Source organism: Strongylocentrotus purpuratus, unplaced genomic scaffold (assembly GCF_000002235.5).
Source record: "Strongylocentrotus purpuratus isolate Spur 01 unplaced genomic scaffold, Spur_5.0 spur5_scaffold_20, whole genome shotgun sequence".
Lineage (NCBI taxonomy): Eukaryota > Metazoa > Echinodermata > Echinoidea > Camarodonta > Strongylocentrotidae > Strongylocentrotus > Strongylocentrotus purpuratus.
In genome coordinates this window covers 45,539,776-45,557,773 of record NW_022145606.1, presented here as the reverse complement: position 1 = coordinate 45,557,773, position 17,998 = coordinate 45,539,776, and the positions used below count along the sequence as shown (strand labels likewise).

Here is a 17,998-nt window from a genome sequence, read left to right as displayed (position 1 = left end):
TTTACGACTGGCTGTGGTACAAAATGTAGATAATTAATCACTTTTCTAATCGAAGAGGTATTTTTTTTATATTGCATGATCCTGCCTTTATAGAAAAAATTGTCTGTACATTACTGGTAAGCCTATTTCATGTTAGATACCATAAGTAATCAACAACTCGTCGGTAAGTAAAGACTAATCTTTTTGCAGACCATTTATGTACGGAGGAGCTAAACGAGTGAAATAAAAAAATACTACAGCCTACTATAAAACGACAAAGTCCACAATACAAAATAAATCTTGTACATGTTGAAATGTCTCACACAAACTAATTGGGAAATATGGTCAAAATCAAGGAATAAACAATCAGGAAGAAGGTTTAAAGACCGTCAATACTACTGGGCCAGAAGGGATTAGACCACACAGCGATAATAGATATGTTCGAAAAAGTAATCCTGCCAGTATTGCTAAATTTAGAGATGAGTTGTTAGCAACTGATTGGAGAGAAGTATTACGTGATTATGATGTTGATAGTTCATATGATAAATTCTTAAATACATTCTTTTTGCTGTATGATAAAAATTTACCTTTATGTAAATGTAATAGTAGAAATCGTAGAACAACCCCTCGATTGCCATGGATTACTAATTCTATGTTGAGGTCAATAAATAGGAAAAATAAGTTGTACTATAAGTATAAGATTAGCAAATCTCAGTCTTCTCATAGGAAATATACTATTTATCGGAATACTCTTACTTAAATCCTACGTGCTGCTAAGAAGCAGTATTACTTTGCTCAATTTCAGGCGACACATAATGATATAAAAGGTACTTGGAAAGTGATTAGGAATGTCTTTAAGCCAAAGCAGAAAGCGTCTGATGTAAGTAAATTAAACATTGATGGGAATGTAGTTGATGATCCAGAAGTTATTGTAGATAAATTCAATGAATATTTTTGTAATATTGGCCAGAATTTGTCGCGTGTCATCCCAGAGTCTCAAAAAACATTTCAATCTTTTTTAGAAAACCCTAATCATAATAGTTTATTTTTATTGCCAACGACTGTAGAAGAATTATTTGATATTGTACATTCTTTAAAGAATAAGAAAAGTCCGGGTTGTGACTTTATAACAAATGAGTTGATAAAAAATGTAATTGTTGGTATTGTACAACCCCTCGTACATATATTCAATCTATCAATGACCACTGGTGTTGTACCCATGAAAATGAAAATTGCAAAGGTTGTGCCCATTTTTAAAAAGGGTGATGCCCTTATCTTGAATAATTATCGTCCTATTTCTTTGTTGAATTCCTTTTCTAAAATTCTTGAGAAGCTAATGTATACTCGGACGATAAAATTCATGATGAATGCTACAATTTTGTCTAATTTTCAGTTTGGTTTCCGTGAAAAACACACTACCACTCATGCTATTCTACATTTGGTGGATAAGATATCCAGTGCCTTAGATGCACGCATGCATACAGTTGGTGTCTTCTTAGACTACTCTAAAGCGTTTGATACTGTAAATCATGATATTTTAATAGATAAACTGTGCCATTATGGTGTAAGGGGAATAGCATTAGATTGGTTTAGAAGCTACTTAAAAAACAGGAAACAGTTTGTTACTTTAAATGGAATTGATTCAGATTTGCGGGACGTCACTTGTGGGGTCCCACAGGGATCCCTTCTAGGCCCGCTTTTGTTTATTGTGTATATTAACGATTTTCAACTTTCCGCAAAAATGTTAACATTCATTTTATTTGCAGATGACTCGAGTGTATTTTTCTCTCACAGAAATCCACAAACTCTTTTGCAGACTGTAAACTCTGAGTTGACCAATGTGACATTGTGGATTCATGCAAACAAGTTGTCTTTAAATCTTAAAAAAACTAATTATATGCTCTTTAGTAATTCCCTGAAATTATTGCCTGGAAATGTAATGTTCAATGGTGTTGAGATTGAAAGAGTATCTACATTTAAATTTCTTGGCTTGCATATTGATGAACATTTAAATTGGAAGGACCATATTAGTAAACTTTGTAAATTATTGTCAAGAAATACTGGTGTAATATATAAATTGAAATCTGTGTTCCCACTGAATATTTTACTTATGCTGTACGCAACTTTAATTTTGCCATATTTGCACTATGGTGTGCTAGCTTGGGGCAACTCGTTCAAATCTCAAATTGATAAATTATTACTGGTACAGAAAAGAGTAATACGAATTGTTTGTAATACTCACTATCTTGCGCATACAGATGTTCTTTTTTATAATAGTAGTGTTTTGAAAGTTGAAGATATTTATCATTTACAACTAGGAGCTCTAATGTATGAATTGAATACAGGTCTACTGCCAGTGGCCTTGGCTAGAATATTTAAGAAAAATAACCAAGTTCATAGTTATTCCACACGTCAGGCGCAAGCATATCACTTGCCTCTTGTTAGAACGCAATTTGCCCTTACTACTTTGGGGTCCACTGGTCCTAGGTTTTGGAATTCCCTTGAACCAAGAATAGCGCAATCGGTCAGTATTTATGTATTTAAGCGCAAACTAAAGTTACTTTATTTGAGTCGATATCGTCTAGATTTATAGCTGTGATCAATATTTAAGAAAAATATTTACTATATAGGTCAGCATAATTCTACTCCTGTTTCTCACATCTATTCATCTGTCCGTCTTTTTTTGTTTTGTCTGTGTTTCAGTCGAGTTGCTCGTAGTTTTTTTCCCTGTTTCTCATGTTTAAAGCCATTATTAAGTATTTAATAGATTTTATTATACTTATTTATGTTTATATTTTTTCAGTTGTTTAGTTAGTTTAGTTTATCAGCATTTAAATGTTTGCATTATTCTTATCTGACGAGTTTGTTCTTTTAGGACATACTCATATTAGCTACTCATGAGGGACCTTAAATCCACAAGCCTTGCTTTCAACCAAGATCACCTCATCTTTCTATTGTAACGCCATATTATGTTAAACTTGTTATATTCATGTCATATTTGTAAAGTGTGTTATGAAAGAAAGATAAATAAAACTTGAACTTGAACTTGAACTTGAAGGTCACTGACAGGTGGCTATCTCATTAACTCAGCTCTCAAATAACATAAGAAAAAGAGGATCATGGGGTACCAACAGGCACCGATTAGGGAATTTTTCTATAAAGAGGGAGCAAGTAGCTACAAGTAGGACAGTGGGGCTTTAATATAAGGACACATTGTCTCATCTTTATTGATATGTTGATGACTACAAAATTGAATAAAAGGGAAAACGGGACTTGAGTGAATTTTGCTCAGTGATATAAGAACGCTTTTCCCAACCCATGCAAAGGTGTTGGCATAATTATACGTGTATCATTATTATTAGTAGTCATGTAGTAGAAGTGGTATACAGTAAATTATACAAATAACAGTAATAATAATAAATAATAATAACGATAATAATAAGGATAATAACAACAATGATAATGATGTACAATAATTGATTTGAGGCATAGGTTCCTGATATTTAAGGCCTACAAAATCATAATAATCCGAATTGGTTTCTTTTCTGTATTTACTCACTGCAGCAGGAGGATCAGAACAATATACACCACCCTTGTGATATAACCAACGCTGATGAAGTAGTGACTCCAACACAGGATGGCATCAGTACCAGACGAAATGCCCCACCCTCACGCCCCTACCCCAAACCCTCCACCACCACCACCAGTCCCGGAGTTACCCCCCTACGCACCAGTCGATCCCCAAAAGACTCCACTGCGACCTGACCTTGGCTCTCCGCCGCCTTACGCAAGTGTAGTGCAGGAGACATATACGAACAATGGGTACCAAGGTGAAGGTCGTTGTCAAGGTCATTGCCAAGGGCAGTCACAAGGTCAAGGTCATTCTCAAAGTCAACCTCAATGTCGTGTGCATTATCATAGAGGACCGCCGTTTCATCGGTGTCATGTTCATCATCACCCTCATCGAAGCCCCAGTGGGGCGGGGCTCTCAGAGGCCATGCAAGAACTCGTTGTTGACCACGGTCTGTCGACGTCTTTCGGACAATACAATCAGTGCTCCCTCAACGACATGGCTGCGCCTGTAAGTCTATTCGCCTTTCTGGGGGTGTTTCACAAAGACAAAGATCGACTTTAAGTTGGACTTAAATATGGCAGGCCGTTCATACCACTGTTTACTCTCAACATTTACTGGCATTGGTCTCTCAAGGAACGTACAAAATTAATCATGGTCACAAATCTACAGAATTCGCATTTTTGATAATTCATTATTCAAGGAAAAAACCTATTTAAACATCATAATGGTAAGAGCAAACAGTGGCATAAACGGCCTGCCATAGTTAAGTCCAACTTAAATTCGATCGTAGTCTTTGTGAAACACTCCCCTGATGTTGTAATGAAGGTACAGCGATGTAGCTAAAAATGAGGGTACAGGGGCCCTTGACCCACTCAAATCAAAGGGAGGACAAAGACAGTAAAACAAAAGCGAGAAAGAAGATGACAGGACTCCTATAAAATCCCCTAGTTGATGGCTTTCTTAATTCACTTTCACTCCATCTAGTAAGATTGGTGCCCCCCCCTCCCCTCTCCCACTGAAAGGCCGGTCTCATGCTAATTCACTGTATAAACACAATATTCATAGCAACAATAGGCCGCATATGTTTGACTTCCTATTTTCAAATGCATACTGAAAAGCCGACACCGTATTCTAAAATTTAGGAAATGACAAACAAAATAATTTACACATCTTCAAGATTCAGGAAATAGGGAGGGGGGGGGGGGGGGGGGTAAGTAAACAACCGCCCTCATTTTGCGCCCATTGGTCTCATTTTCGTCATGGACCCAAGGCATGCCTTTTCTCATTTTGTGGTTGAATTCATTTTTCCAGATCTATGTTAGAAATTAATGTTACAAATTATGTTTAGAATACATTGTCATATTTCTGTTTGAAACTCGTATTTTGTTCTTGAAATATACTGTCGTTTGAATTTCATTTTCAAATTACAGTCAAACCTGTCTTTAGCGACCGCCCAAGGGAAACACAAACAGTGGTCTTTGTAGACAGGTTCCTTATGATGTTTCAATGAGAAATCATTTTCAAGGGAACACAAAATGTGGTCTTTGTAGACAGGTTTCTTTGTAGACAGGTGGTCAGTAAAGCAGGTTTGACTGTATATCAATCCCTTTTCTCTCTCGCTCTCCCTCAACAGATGCGATACCCGCAACATGTAACGATTATCCGCGATAGCCAAGTCGGTGCTGAGATCAACACTCACTGTCTGATCGGGTTTGCGACCTTTGTGCTGTGCTGCTGCTGCGTACCTTTTGGAATGGCGGCGATGATGAAGGCACTGGAGGTGAGCATGATGGCTGAAGTGGCGTAGCGTCGAGGAGAGGGGCTATGCCATCGGGGGGGGGGGGGGTCCGGGTCGGATCAAATATGGATCAATGGGAAAGAGGGAGAGGAAGGGTGGAGAGAGAGAGAGGAAGAGAGGAGAAGAGAGAGAGAGAGAGGAAGAGATTGAAGGAGGGGAGAGGGAAGAGGGAGAGAGATAGAATAAATTATTGAATGAAATAATAAACAAACAAATGAATAAATAAATGGGTAAATAATTAGATTAATAACATATTGAATGAATGAATAAATAAATAAATAATAAATAAATTGATAATAATTAGATGAAGAAATGAATGAATGAATGAATAACAAACAAAGAAAATAATTATGATATAAAGAAAGAGAAATTAGAGATTCAGCGTGTGCAAGGCCTAACGTCTTATCGTCGTCTCATGTTTTCCCTTTTAAATTGAAGCAAAAAAGTTCTATTAGTTTGTCCCGCTGGTCAAAAAATGATTAGGAATAATGACATTACATTGATTCTATATATTTCGCCTGCAGGTTCGAACCCGACTTAGGACTGGAGACATCGTCGGGGCCAGGACGGCGGCGTCGTCATCCAGGATGTGGGCTGGCTCGGGGCTCCTGATCGGGGCCGTATTTGAACTCTCCCTCATCGTCTATATTTTGTACATTTAGAGGAAGAAACCCTCTTTAAAAAATAATCTGTAAACTCGAGATTTTACAAACTATGTTGATACAACAAACAAACGACATTTATCATCGTTGACAACAAATTGTTTTCAACAAAGGCTACGTTGAGAATTCATAATACTTCTTTAAAGGTAATACAAAGTTTTGGTATGGGTTCATGAATTTGGTTCAAATGAACATATTGGAAGCATATGTGATCCTACAATATTCAGTGATCGTTGTCGCGGTTGAAATCGAGTCTAAAGTTATGAAATTGTAAATAATAAACTCTTTATGTTGTATAGCTCCCTCTCAAGGTCAAAATATTAATTAAGCTATAAAACAATGTTTCTTGACTAGAATCGACTAACTAGTTCCCGTTGGGAAATTATATATCACAACTACATATTCTGAAATTGTCATGGTCACAGCTACTATTGTACGGCCGTAGGCGCTATTTGAAATTTATCAAAATTTACCGGGAGCACCGGTAAATTTTTATATTCAATTTTTCTCGAAAGCAGAAGTGCTTTAGGGGCTAAAATTTTTCGTGTTTATAATACATCCACAGGGGCATCCAAATATATCAAAATTATAAAGAATCACTATCCACCAAATTTTCAACATTTCTCAAAACTTTGTATTACCTTTAATAAATTAGGCCTACTTATTGTTTGTCAGAAAACCTTTTTTCTTATTTAAATAGCAGGTGCGTCGCAATAAACATGCATACTGCCCCGGCCGTAACCCCCCCCCAAAAAAAAACCCACAAAAAACAACAACAACAACAACAACAACAAACAAACACAAATACAAACACAAACAAACAATCAAACAAACAAACAACAACAACAGCAACAATAGTAATCCTTTTTGAGGGTCGTAGGTTAAATTATTTAACTTAGCTTTTAAATAGTCAACGTAAGGTATATCTTTATATAAATACATACTTCATATAAGCACGTCTTCACACCTTTTTTTTAATTTGTCGAACTCCTCAGAGTGATCACATCACACACTCGATATTTATCATAGGAATGTTGTAAGATAATCATAGTTCTCGTGACTTCAACCATATATATATATATATATATACCAAAATCTGTGTGTGTACTAATTCATTTATATATCTCAAATATATATATTATGTTTAAATCAAAATGTATGTATATTTTTTATTGGAAATAAAAAGAAAAGAAAAAATAATTTATGAATTTACTTGTCATCATTAATTGTGGCATCTTTTCTTAACATGACAGGTGAAGAATTTATTGCTTGAACTCAAACTGGATCGACCACCGTGGTGAAAGAGACGAGAAGAGCAGAAAAGCTCGCCGGGAAGAAGGGGGGGGGGGGGGGACTAATATTTTTTTTTGGACGGGGATGTGCTGCCCAAGCTCCGAACCCCTACCCATTTTTAAGGATAATTTGAGGGTTTTTTTTCGAAATTGAAAGGCCGAATTTTCACAATTTTGAAAAAACGGACTCATGTTTAGGGATATTTTTGTTCAAAATGGGACCCATGTTTAGGGATTTTTGTGTGAAAAAGTGACCCATTAGAGCGGATATTTTAATATGTGAGTATCCCCCTCCCCCCCCCCCCCCCCGAGGGGGGGGGGGGCAGAGAAAAGGGAAGAGAAGAAAATGGAGCCAGAGTATAGGAGAAGAGAATTAAGAGAAGAATTGAAATGAGAGAGAATTAGATCGAAAAGAGAAGATCTTGAAACTGAAAGGGAGAGAAGAGAAGTGAAGAAAGAGGTAGCTCGAAAAAAGGAGAGTAGGATCGAGGGAAAGGAGCGAAAGAGAGAGAGAGAGAGAGAGAGAGAGAGGGAGGGAGGGAGAGATCAGAGGCGGTGGAGCGAGTTCCAAAGTGGGGGGGGGGGCACAAACAAAAAGGGAACTTTCTGGAAAAAAGGGGCACCTTCAAAGGGAAATCTCAAAGCGAAAATATAACCAATTTTAGACATTGGTATATTGTGATTACATTATCGGGGATAATTTCAATGTTTGTTTCTCTTTATACATATTATAATAAATTGCTTAAGCATCATACTTTGCAGTTGAGTGTGATGGTCTGAAAATTCATTTTCGAGCGAGGATTTTTTTTTTAAAGAATTGTGAGGTCGCAGTGCGGAAATATACATGTTATACAAAGGAAAAATCCAATCCTGATGGGGTTATAAGCACATTCTCATAATGGAAGACTGAAAAGATTTTTGATAAGTTACATAATAATATCTATAACTACGAGCGAGCGTAGCAAGCCAGCTTTGGGGGAAATTGCTCTTCGTCGCTTGAAATTAGGGGCACGTTTAATGATGAGAGGAAAAGGGGACACTTATCGAAAGGGTTAAGACACTTATTAGAAAAGAAAAGGAGCACGTGTCAAAGTACAAAGGCTAATCATCAGAGGTGAAAATGTGGCACTTCTTACACATAAAAAAGAGGCATGCAACCAGAGATGAAAAGGAAATGGGCATTTGTCGACGGAAATTAGGCATCCATCAGATTTTGATAGGGGCATTTATAAGAAGTGAAAAGGGGCATTTATGAAAATGGGATAGGTTCCTTATAAGAAAGGAAATTTGGCACATCATTGTTAAATGGGTAATGAGAAGGGGGAAGTGGCTGTTATTAAAAGGAAAGAGAGGCACAGTCATGTTAAAATAAACGGGTATCTCTCAGAAATGAATAGGGTCATTTACAAGAGATGAAAAGGAACTATTTTTTATAGATGAAAAAGGGCATTTATGAGAAAGGAAAGGGGTCACCAGATTACGAGACCACTGCTCTACTGACTGAGCTATCACACCTCTTTTTTGACACCAAATACAGTCATGGTGATTAGAGGTTTTAATTAGAAGTTATCCGTAAAACTCGATGTAAACACACCAAACAGGTCCTTAATACACTAATGCACGTATATGCATGTTTTTTTTTTTTACTTAAATGTGCGATGTTAATTAATCTTAATTTCGTTGGAATAGGTATCATAACGTAGGTAATTTAATTTTCTTTCATATGACACCAATCTCGTGGTGGTTCAAGGTTTCCTTAAAATATTATTTACAAAATACAAGTTTGTTGTCAAAAGGGCCGCTTTGTTGGTGGGGGCATCCCCTGGCCACACCCACCACTTAGAACATGCCAGACGGTCAATTTGTTATGTGAGGCTATGCGATATTCACATCTGTGCATGTGAAAATTGGTTTCCTTTCCAGCTAAGTTACCCCCCCCCCGCTTCCCGGACCTTAAACTAAAGGGCTATTACAATATTAATTCAACTACTATTCCATATAAATCAGAATGGTACTAAAAATAATGTTCCATGCTGAACATGGATTCCTTTTGTGTACAAAAGATTTAGACATGCTATTACGAACATCATATACATTATTGGAATAAATCCCCTTTTCTTTATGTCTGTCTCTCTGTGTTTATATATATATATATTATACAAATGATGCATGCGCATGAGTTCATTATACGATCTATCCGCACTCGAGTTGAGGCTGTGTGTATCTATCGCACGAAGCCGTTTATAGGCTGAGTGCGAAATATACACACAGCACCAACGAGGGCGGATAGATCGTATAATAAACGAATGAAAACATGCATCATTTGTTTTATACAACGAAACTCCTAGATCCTTGTTATTTGATGTAAAAAAAATTAATTCAAGATTGTTTCGTGACAGTATATGGCTGACAAATAAATCTCAAGTTTTAATAAGTCTCGATTTAGTGCGCACACATAAGTATAGATATAGCAAGCGCACTTACCTCAACAATCATCTACGCATAGTGCTGCGCAAGAATAGGCCCATGTACACGCAGTAAGCGCTCTAACCTCTACGCGCACTACTGCGCGCTCTGAAAACGAGTTCAATAGTACTGCAAATATTACACTCCTTTTCATAAAAACGAGTGCAATAGGCTCAGTAATTGAATCACACGTGACCGCGCATGACCAATCATTTAACTAGGATCTGGAAGTGAGTTGTATAAATATATATGGTGTTTTAAGGTTTGCATGGTGGTATGAATAATCACGGAAGAGGTTTACGGTACACCATGTGTAAAGTCCTCGAGGGACTGAGGAAAGTAGATAGAAATTAGAAGTGAGATGGAAAGACGAGAAAGTGGAGGTTGGAAGGAAGAGTATCTTTCGGAAGTGAGTATAGTCCTGAAAAGGACTGTAAACCAGAAAGTTGAAGACGGACAGTCAACCTGTCCGAAACGTCGAGTCTACTCTCCTGCTCCTGCTCTGCAACTCTACTCGCCTACTCAACTCTCCAACTCAATCCAATCTTCTACTCAAACCTCTCATCCTGCCTACAACTTTCTGGTTTACAGTCCTTTTCAGGACTATACTCACTTCCGAAAGATACTCTTCCTTCGAACCTCCACTTTCTCGTCTTTCCATCTCACTTCTAATTTCTATCTACTTTCCTCAGTCCCTCGAGGACTTTACACATGGTGTACCGTAAACCTCTTCCGTGATAAATATATATGTTTCTCTCTTTCTCTCTCCCTCCCTCTATCTATCTCTCTCTCTCTCTTTCACCCCCTCTTACTCTCTCTCTCTCTCTCTCCCTCTTTCTGATTATTCCAAGTAAGGTGTACATGTATTTTGTTCGTTAGAGTAAAAATCTCTCCTAATCTCCGTCCCATTTAAGTTTGGGCGAGTTATTGCATACACCCTCACATAGCGATCAACAGGTGCGTACGCAGGGGACGGGGGTTGGGGTTGAACCCACCTTTAATTTGTATATTTGTGTGCTGGCTGAGTTGGCCCGATTTAAAAATGTTAACCCCCCCCCCCCTTGAAAAAAAAATCCTGCGTACGCCACTGGCGATCAATAACATCTTTCTCTCTGGTCGCTGAGTTTACCCTAGTCAGATGTCCGCTCCGATCGAAAATATAAATCAATGTATGAAATATCATATATCATGACATAATTATCAAGACTCGGGGTATATACGTCTAGCACAGATGAGAAGGCACACACACTTGGGAGGGGGTGGGCACCGCCGCACCGGTATCATTCATGGGCAATTTTTTTTTCTCATCAACAAAAACGATGAAAGCCGAATTTAAAAGGGTACTTTCTTTTCACGTTCCGCTTCCCCTTTACCCTTATTTTTTGCGGGGGAGGGGGGGGGGGGGTGGCTGGGGCAATCGCATGTCACCTATTTTACATCCCAGATAAATACCACTAGGCATAATGCTTATATAGTAATGGTTACTGACATGTTTGTTTTCCTCTTCAAAACTTATAAGCATAACGTTTATTTACATGTACCAAGATTTTATAGAGAAGCAGGCAAATTTCTGAAAGTCCATTTCCCCAATCTCTTTATTACGTATATTAACATTTACACCACATATCCAATCAGACATTATCGTTATTGTTATGAAGAAAATGGTACAAACATAGCATACAGAATCCTTTATGATTATATTTATTCAATTCTGAATACCTCACTTAACCCTATTTAGCCCGGGGGGGGGGGGGGGGCTTTAGAAGCCCCCCCCCCCCTCCGACAAATTTTCCGCGATAATTTTTTAACGCAAGAAAATCTTGCACTGTACATTCGTACAGCACCATCACTAGACACCTTTAAGAAGCACCTAAAGCGTATTTATTTAACGGATTTCTACACCTTTATACCATAATAAAGCACTGTAAAAAAAAAAAACTTGTATGAGAGCGCCATATAAATGAATATAATTTATCATTATTATTATTATTATTATTATTATTATTATTATTATAAAAACAGGTAAATCAAAATTATAAAATCACATTTTAAAAACCATCACCAAAATTAACGGTATGAAAAGGAGAATAATTTGGAAACAAAGATTACAAAATTAAACCATCTCACAGATACAATAAAACAGCATTTTGAGCATCATTGGTAATTGCTGCATCACTAAACGTGATGATAACAATTATATGAAGAGTGAAAGACGCTGAAGGAGAATGACGTCAACAAAATGGCGTTATAAACATGTCTGCAGTCACGTGATAAACGCTGTCCTTCAATCAGAAGTGTGCTAATAGCCGATGCAAAGCTCAGTATAATCCCGCCCTTGGATATGGCCTATAGAAGGAGAGAAAAAATGTTTAAACAAATGAATTACTGCATAATAACAAGGCATAATCATCATACATAAAGGAATCCATCACCCATGTATTGATTATTAGTTATTAACTTTGGATATTAATAAGGGTAGCTTTTATTCAGTATTAGAAAAGATACGTTGTTTCGAAAAAAAAAAAAAAAAAAACGTTATTTGTTACCTGAAGATATAACACGAACACCCCCTTTAGGTACTGTGTTTAAACCCCACTGTCCTACTTGTAGCTTCTTGCTCCCTCTATATAAAAAACTTCCCCACTCGGTGCCTGTTGGTGTCCCATGATCCTCTTTTTCTTATGTTAGTTGAGAGCTGAGTTGATGACATAGCCGCCTGTCAGTGACCTGGCTGGGTGGTTTAATCCCTTCTGGCCCAGTAGTATTGACGGTCTTTAAGCGTAAATAGTTGATTTGTTCCTCCTCGATCTCTATAGTCCCCCCTTTTTTCTCTTTCTTTCTCTCCCCTATCTCTCTCTCTCCCCTTTCTCTCTGACTCTCCCCAATCCTCTCCATTCTCCATTTTCTCTTTCTTTTACCCTTCCCCTCTTCTATTTCTCTCTCCCGACGGGCCTGACATTTTGTATTGCATCACTTAGTTCTATCTTACCATGCCTCTCGGAGAGTGTTTTGCAGATTTCGTCATAGCGCCCTCTCTGGACAAGACGATCAAACGCGTCGTTCCACCAGTTGACGAAATCGCGGTTATTGTGACGTGTCATGACTGAATTCCCTCCTTTCAGACACTTATTCTGGAAGTCTGAGGGCGTGATTCTCATCAAGGCAGTATCGTATTGAGCTAGGGCTGAGACAAAGATGACATCGACCTACAGACATAACGAAAAAAGAAAGTAATTAAGTAGTCCCAGTTTCTGATTCCTAATCATGGATTTCGAAAGTTTGGCGGCGTGATTCTTATCAAAGCGCTGGTTTACTGCGTGAGGACTGAAACAAAGATGGCATAGCCTAAGGAAATATAGAAAAAAGTAGGGCCGGTTTTATTTCATCATCATTAATAATACTACCGGTAATAACGAAAATAATAATATCAATAGTGATGACAATAATAATAATTATTATGATGATAATGACAACAATAGTGATAATAATAAAAACAGTTATTATAGATATACATAATATTAATGATAACTATTACAACGACAATGATGATAACTTTGTAAACCACGTAATCCGAATCAGTATCAGTTCTGTTCTTCCTGAGGGCGCCCTACAATAAATCATTACCCCCAGAATTTGCCAGGTACACAATGTGGAGAGCGGCAAATGTGGATGAATGGCTTGCCAACCCTCAACATTTGGGAATCAATCGATCGTTCTCAACATTTTGTTTCATAAATTGTGTTATTCATTGAGTGATTTCAAGTTGGGTGTTAGTGTTAGTGTTAGTGTTAAGAGCAGTCAAGAGCTCTTAAATCGAGCGAAATATTTGCTGATGAAATTAAGAGCCCGATACCGATATCAAAATCGATAGCTTAACACCAGCTGTGACGTCACCACATACTTGATTTCACGACGATGATTTAAAAATAGTACATACAAACTAAAGATATCATGAAAAGTACAGAATAAATTTACACCTATTTCTCTGGTCTTATAAAATAACTCATTTTACACAAAAGAATATATGAATTACCTGTTTCACAAATTTGTATTTGATCGTCAGACAATAAATTGGCGTCGTTCGTGCGTTGACTGTTGTGCGGTACAACACTAACACCGAACTGGAAATCAACATTTGCTTAATCCCTAGGGGCTAGTGTTAGTGAATAGGACATTTGTACGTCAAACATTAACACCAGCCACAAAGGTCGGTTCAGCAGACGACAATTTTGCAAAATCGATAACACTAGCTACCGGAAGTTGACGATATTCAGAGGTCAAAGCCTTAACACCAGCTGTTTTCCATTTCGGTGTTTAGACGGGTGTTAGTGTTTATTAAACACTAATACCAGCCTTAAACACCCAACTTGAAATCACTCATTGTGATTTGAAAAAAATATTACCACACTGTACAAAATGTTCATATTGTTACTGATTATTATTGTATGGACAAAAAGCAGAAATTAATAAATCAAATCAATTCACATCAAATCAAATCAGCGGTACCCCAAGTTTAGGCCTACCCCAAAAAATGCTGTATTATCCTTTGGGTGCCAAAACATGGGTCGGTCAGTCGGAATTTGTTTTTTTCACATTTTTTAAAAAAACTCTCTCTTTGGGCTTTTATTTCTCAGTTTAGAATACTTTGAAACTTTTTTGATGATATCAAGAAAGTGTCTGGACAAGGAATGAAAGGTGCAACACAAATGGCAGGTGAAAGAGTTGCATAGCGTGCTCTCGTGAAGACCACAACAGCGCTTTACAGTGCCAACCTGAAGTTGATGATGATGAAAACTTTTTTCTTCTTAAAAAAACGGATTTTTATTATTTTTTAAAAGCCGATTTCAAGATTTTGGGGTCGGTCGCAAAGGGCAATACAACATCTTTTTTGTAGGCCTTATATACTAACCTCTCCAGTGTTGAGTGCTTCAACTAGTCTATCTGATGAGGCGATATGTATGATCTGGTCTTGACGCAGACTCGAACCCTGCAACGAAAGAAAAGGCCATCAGATTTATGATTATTTTTTATTGATTCATATCGGGAAAAGGGTAACTTAGCCTCCACAATACAGCATTTTTCTATTGACATTACAGTTGAACTAGGTTAATGATATATGATTATTTTGCAAACGAGTATTCGTTTGTGCCACGTCTATTAACTGCTGTGTTAAATCTTAAAATGTACTATAGAATTTATTATAAGTGTTCTGTATCAACGTTATGCTTTTTAATGTTAATATGTTCATGTTTATTCAGGGACCCATGGAAGAACACTACTTATTGGTCAATGGGCTACCCTGACAAAAAATTAGAAATAAAATGAAATAACTAAATAAACAGCAAAACGATGGTAGGCATACACGATAGAGAGAGAGAGAGAGAGAGAGAGAAAGAGAAAGAGAGATAGAGATTGAGAGATCGAATCGAATCGAAATCGAATTAAATCGAATCAAATCAAACCTGTCCAAATCAAATCACAACAAAACAAAATCTAATCAAATTAAAACAAATTTATCAAAATAAAATAAAAATAAAATCCAACTATACCGCAATGTCCGTGTATCGGGCTAGACAGAACTCATCGTAGGCCCAGCCATCAACGAACCCGACATTCAGGTTTGTCACATCATCGTATGAGAGTGTGCTGCCGCTCTTTGCATACATTGTAACTTTGTTAGGTTCCATGAAAGGTTTGGTGAAGGAGTATGTTAGCAGACGGTCAAATGTTTGGATCCAACCTGAAAGGTAAAACAAAGTTTTAGTATAATGGTCATGAATTAGGTTCAATGAACATAATTGGAAGCATTTGCGATTTTTTTCACAATATTCAATGATCGTTGTAGCGGTTCAAATCGAGACTAAAGTGATGAAATAATATTGTAAATAATAAACTCTTTATTTTTGTATCGCTCCCTCTCACGCTTTAAAACAATGTTTCTCGACTACAATCGACCGACCTATTTACTATTCCCCTTTGGAAATTATATATCAGGACTGCATATTCTCATATAGTGAATACTAAAACAAAAACAACACAAATCATTTTGCACCCCGAAATTTGAAAAAAGTGCCGACCAAAATTTCGGGGGGGGGGGGGGGTAAAAAGCACTACAAAAAAAAATCATTTTGCCACGCAAAAAAAAAAATAAAAAAAAAATGATTTACTTTTTTTGGGGGCCGGCCCCAGGGGGGGGGGGGGTTAAACTTCCTAACCCCCCCCCCCCCTAGATCCGCCCCTGGAAGTATTTAAAGTGACTCGGTAATATTGTTGAAGGTTGATGAAAAAATTGCTTAATTTTTGTATAAAATGTTACTTACTCTATTTCTTCTACTGTACTGACCCTCTGACAAGCAAAAAATCCTGACAAAATTCTCAAACCACGAAGATATCTATGATTTTCTTTGAAGGCGTCGATGTACGACACCCTCTAAAAGTGATTAACAGTAAATTCTCCCAACCATTTTTGAATTTTCCAAACCGTTTTTCCATAAAAAAAAAGACATAAAACAGGCTATAAAAAATCTGTCAACACTGAAATGTCTGGAATGGAATGTAGAGCCATTTTATTGCTTTGTGACGATTTACATTCACATTAAATGTAATTAAATTGTACTAATATAGTTGGGAGAATTAAGGAATCGATCAGATCAGTTTTTCTCAATTTGTACCATGAATAATGATCCGTTTTCACTCAATTTGTCAGATTATCTTTTATTGTACATCTAGCATTGAAGTCACTACCTTAGCATCACTATATCTCATCCGAACAATGTTACCAATTCCCTTTAATTGTTCATGCACACAGTATCTACAATCCTGCACTTTTTTAGCCTTTACTCTTCTTTACTCGGTGCACTACCAATCTAATAACAGTAGCATTCACATCCTAGCAGGAACCCATTCACAACCTGGGTGGAGAGAAGTAATTTTAGAGAAAATGCCCTTTGCAATTAGAACTTTATTATCTACTCACCCGAGCACCCGTCATACCAGCCTCCCATTAGCCCCTGGCCGCCCCTGGGCCGCTGGCCTGCGTTGCTGTCCCAACAGTTGCCATAGACGTCGTATACCAATTTGCAGTTCTTGTTTGCAATGGAGCAAACTTGTGATATTGAAAGGGAAGTAAATAAACTGATTCAGTTTAAAAACGTTGATCTACTTGTCTTTATAAATAGTAGGAACCGTTTACCGAGAAAAGGATAAAAATCAATATTTTGTGGACCTGTTCAGAAAGTTTATGTGTTGTAGATTGATACACTGCTTAGAACGGAGAGTTTAATCATGGAGTTTGTACCTATTTTGTTTATAACCATAGGATTGCAGATGTTCGCTCATTAATATAAAAATATACATAGCAATGAAGCAAAACCGCTTTAGTATTCTGTTACAAATATTTGATTACATCAATTATTTGACTTATTCAAAATCTTAAAATTCTAAGTCTATATTTTTGTTTACCGGTAACTTCATTGTGAATATGTGTTTTTGGTACATCCTTCATTACCAGGAGCATCACTAGAAATTTTCAAGGGGGGACTTGGAGAGGGGGGGGGGGTGAAAGAATTTCACAATAGTTTTTTTTTATGGGTTCAGATTAAAATTTTCAGGCCATCAAGGAAGCAAGCAAGCAAAAGGAAAGAAGACAAAAAAAGACAACACTTGCAGACAATTCAAAACTTAGAATTTGCCGATAGAAAAATTGATGGTTGAGGTGGGAACTCCGGCCCGCCAATTAAACAAATAAGCCCCTCCCCCTATTTAGCGACGCTCCTAGCTGCTAATGCCCAACTAAAAACCAAGTAGTTCTAAATATATTACTCATTGCGGATATAGTATCGAAAATAATATCGCTAGTGATATTCGTTTGTCTCGCAATACCCGTCGAGTATAAAAGACGCTTGCTTACAATATATTTTATCACCTGACGAAGTGTTGCAGCGGCGCACGAAAAGTCGTGATCTTTTAAACCCTTGTTGACCATACATTGCGAGACAAACGAATATCACTAGCGATATTATTTTCGATAAAAACCGAGTGTTTCTTATTCTTACCCGCATCCACTATATCTGGATTAAATCCCCGGATGGTGTAAGTCTCTTCATCCCTGCGTCAAAGATCAAAGGTCAAGGTCAAGAAAGGTCAATGAGAACGCGAAGATATTGGTAGACAAACGACATAATTATAAGAGACGCAAGCCTAAAAAGGGGTAAAAAGAAGATGTTGT

At 37.3% G+C, this 17,998-nt stretch overlaps 2 protein-coding genes across 2 annotated transcripts in view; one reads left to right on the top strand and one right to left on the bottom strand.

Annotated features, from left to right (window-relative positions):
- The window catches only part of LOC594378, a 6,683-nt gene extending 482 nt beyond the window's left edge, over window positions 1–6,201 (top strand). The window contains exons 2-4 of the mRNA XM_793821.5: window positions 3,544–4,060; window positions 5,187–5,333; window positions 5,876–6,201. Of these exons, the coding sequence (XP_798914.3) occupies window positions 3,617–4,060; window positions 5,187–5,333; window positions 5,876–6,013 (729 nt within the window). The 5' untranslated portion in view covers window positions 3,544–3,616 and the 3' untranslated portion in view covers window positions 6,014–6,201. The remainder of the gene's footprint in view (window positions 1–3,543; window positions 4,061–5,186; window positions 5,334–5,875) is intronic.
- A 5,854-nt stretch (window positions 6,202–12,055) lies between these two features.
- On the bottom strand, window positions 12,056–16,865 carry LOC115927132. The gene is made up of 5 exons (XM_030992605.1): window positions 16,748–16,865; window positions 15,321–15,511; window positions 14,681–14,758; window positions 12,761–12,977; window positions 12,056–12,117 (listed from the first exon to the last, which is right to left on the bottom strand). The coding sequence occupies exons 1-5, from the start codon at window positions 16,773–16,775 to the stop codon at window positions 12,071–12,073; spliced, it is 561 nt and encodes a 186-aa protein (XP_030848465.1). The 5' UTR covers window positions 16,776–16,865; the 3' UTR covers window positions 12,056–12,070.
- Window positions 16,866–17,998: the final 1,133 nt, after the last annotated feature.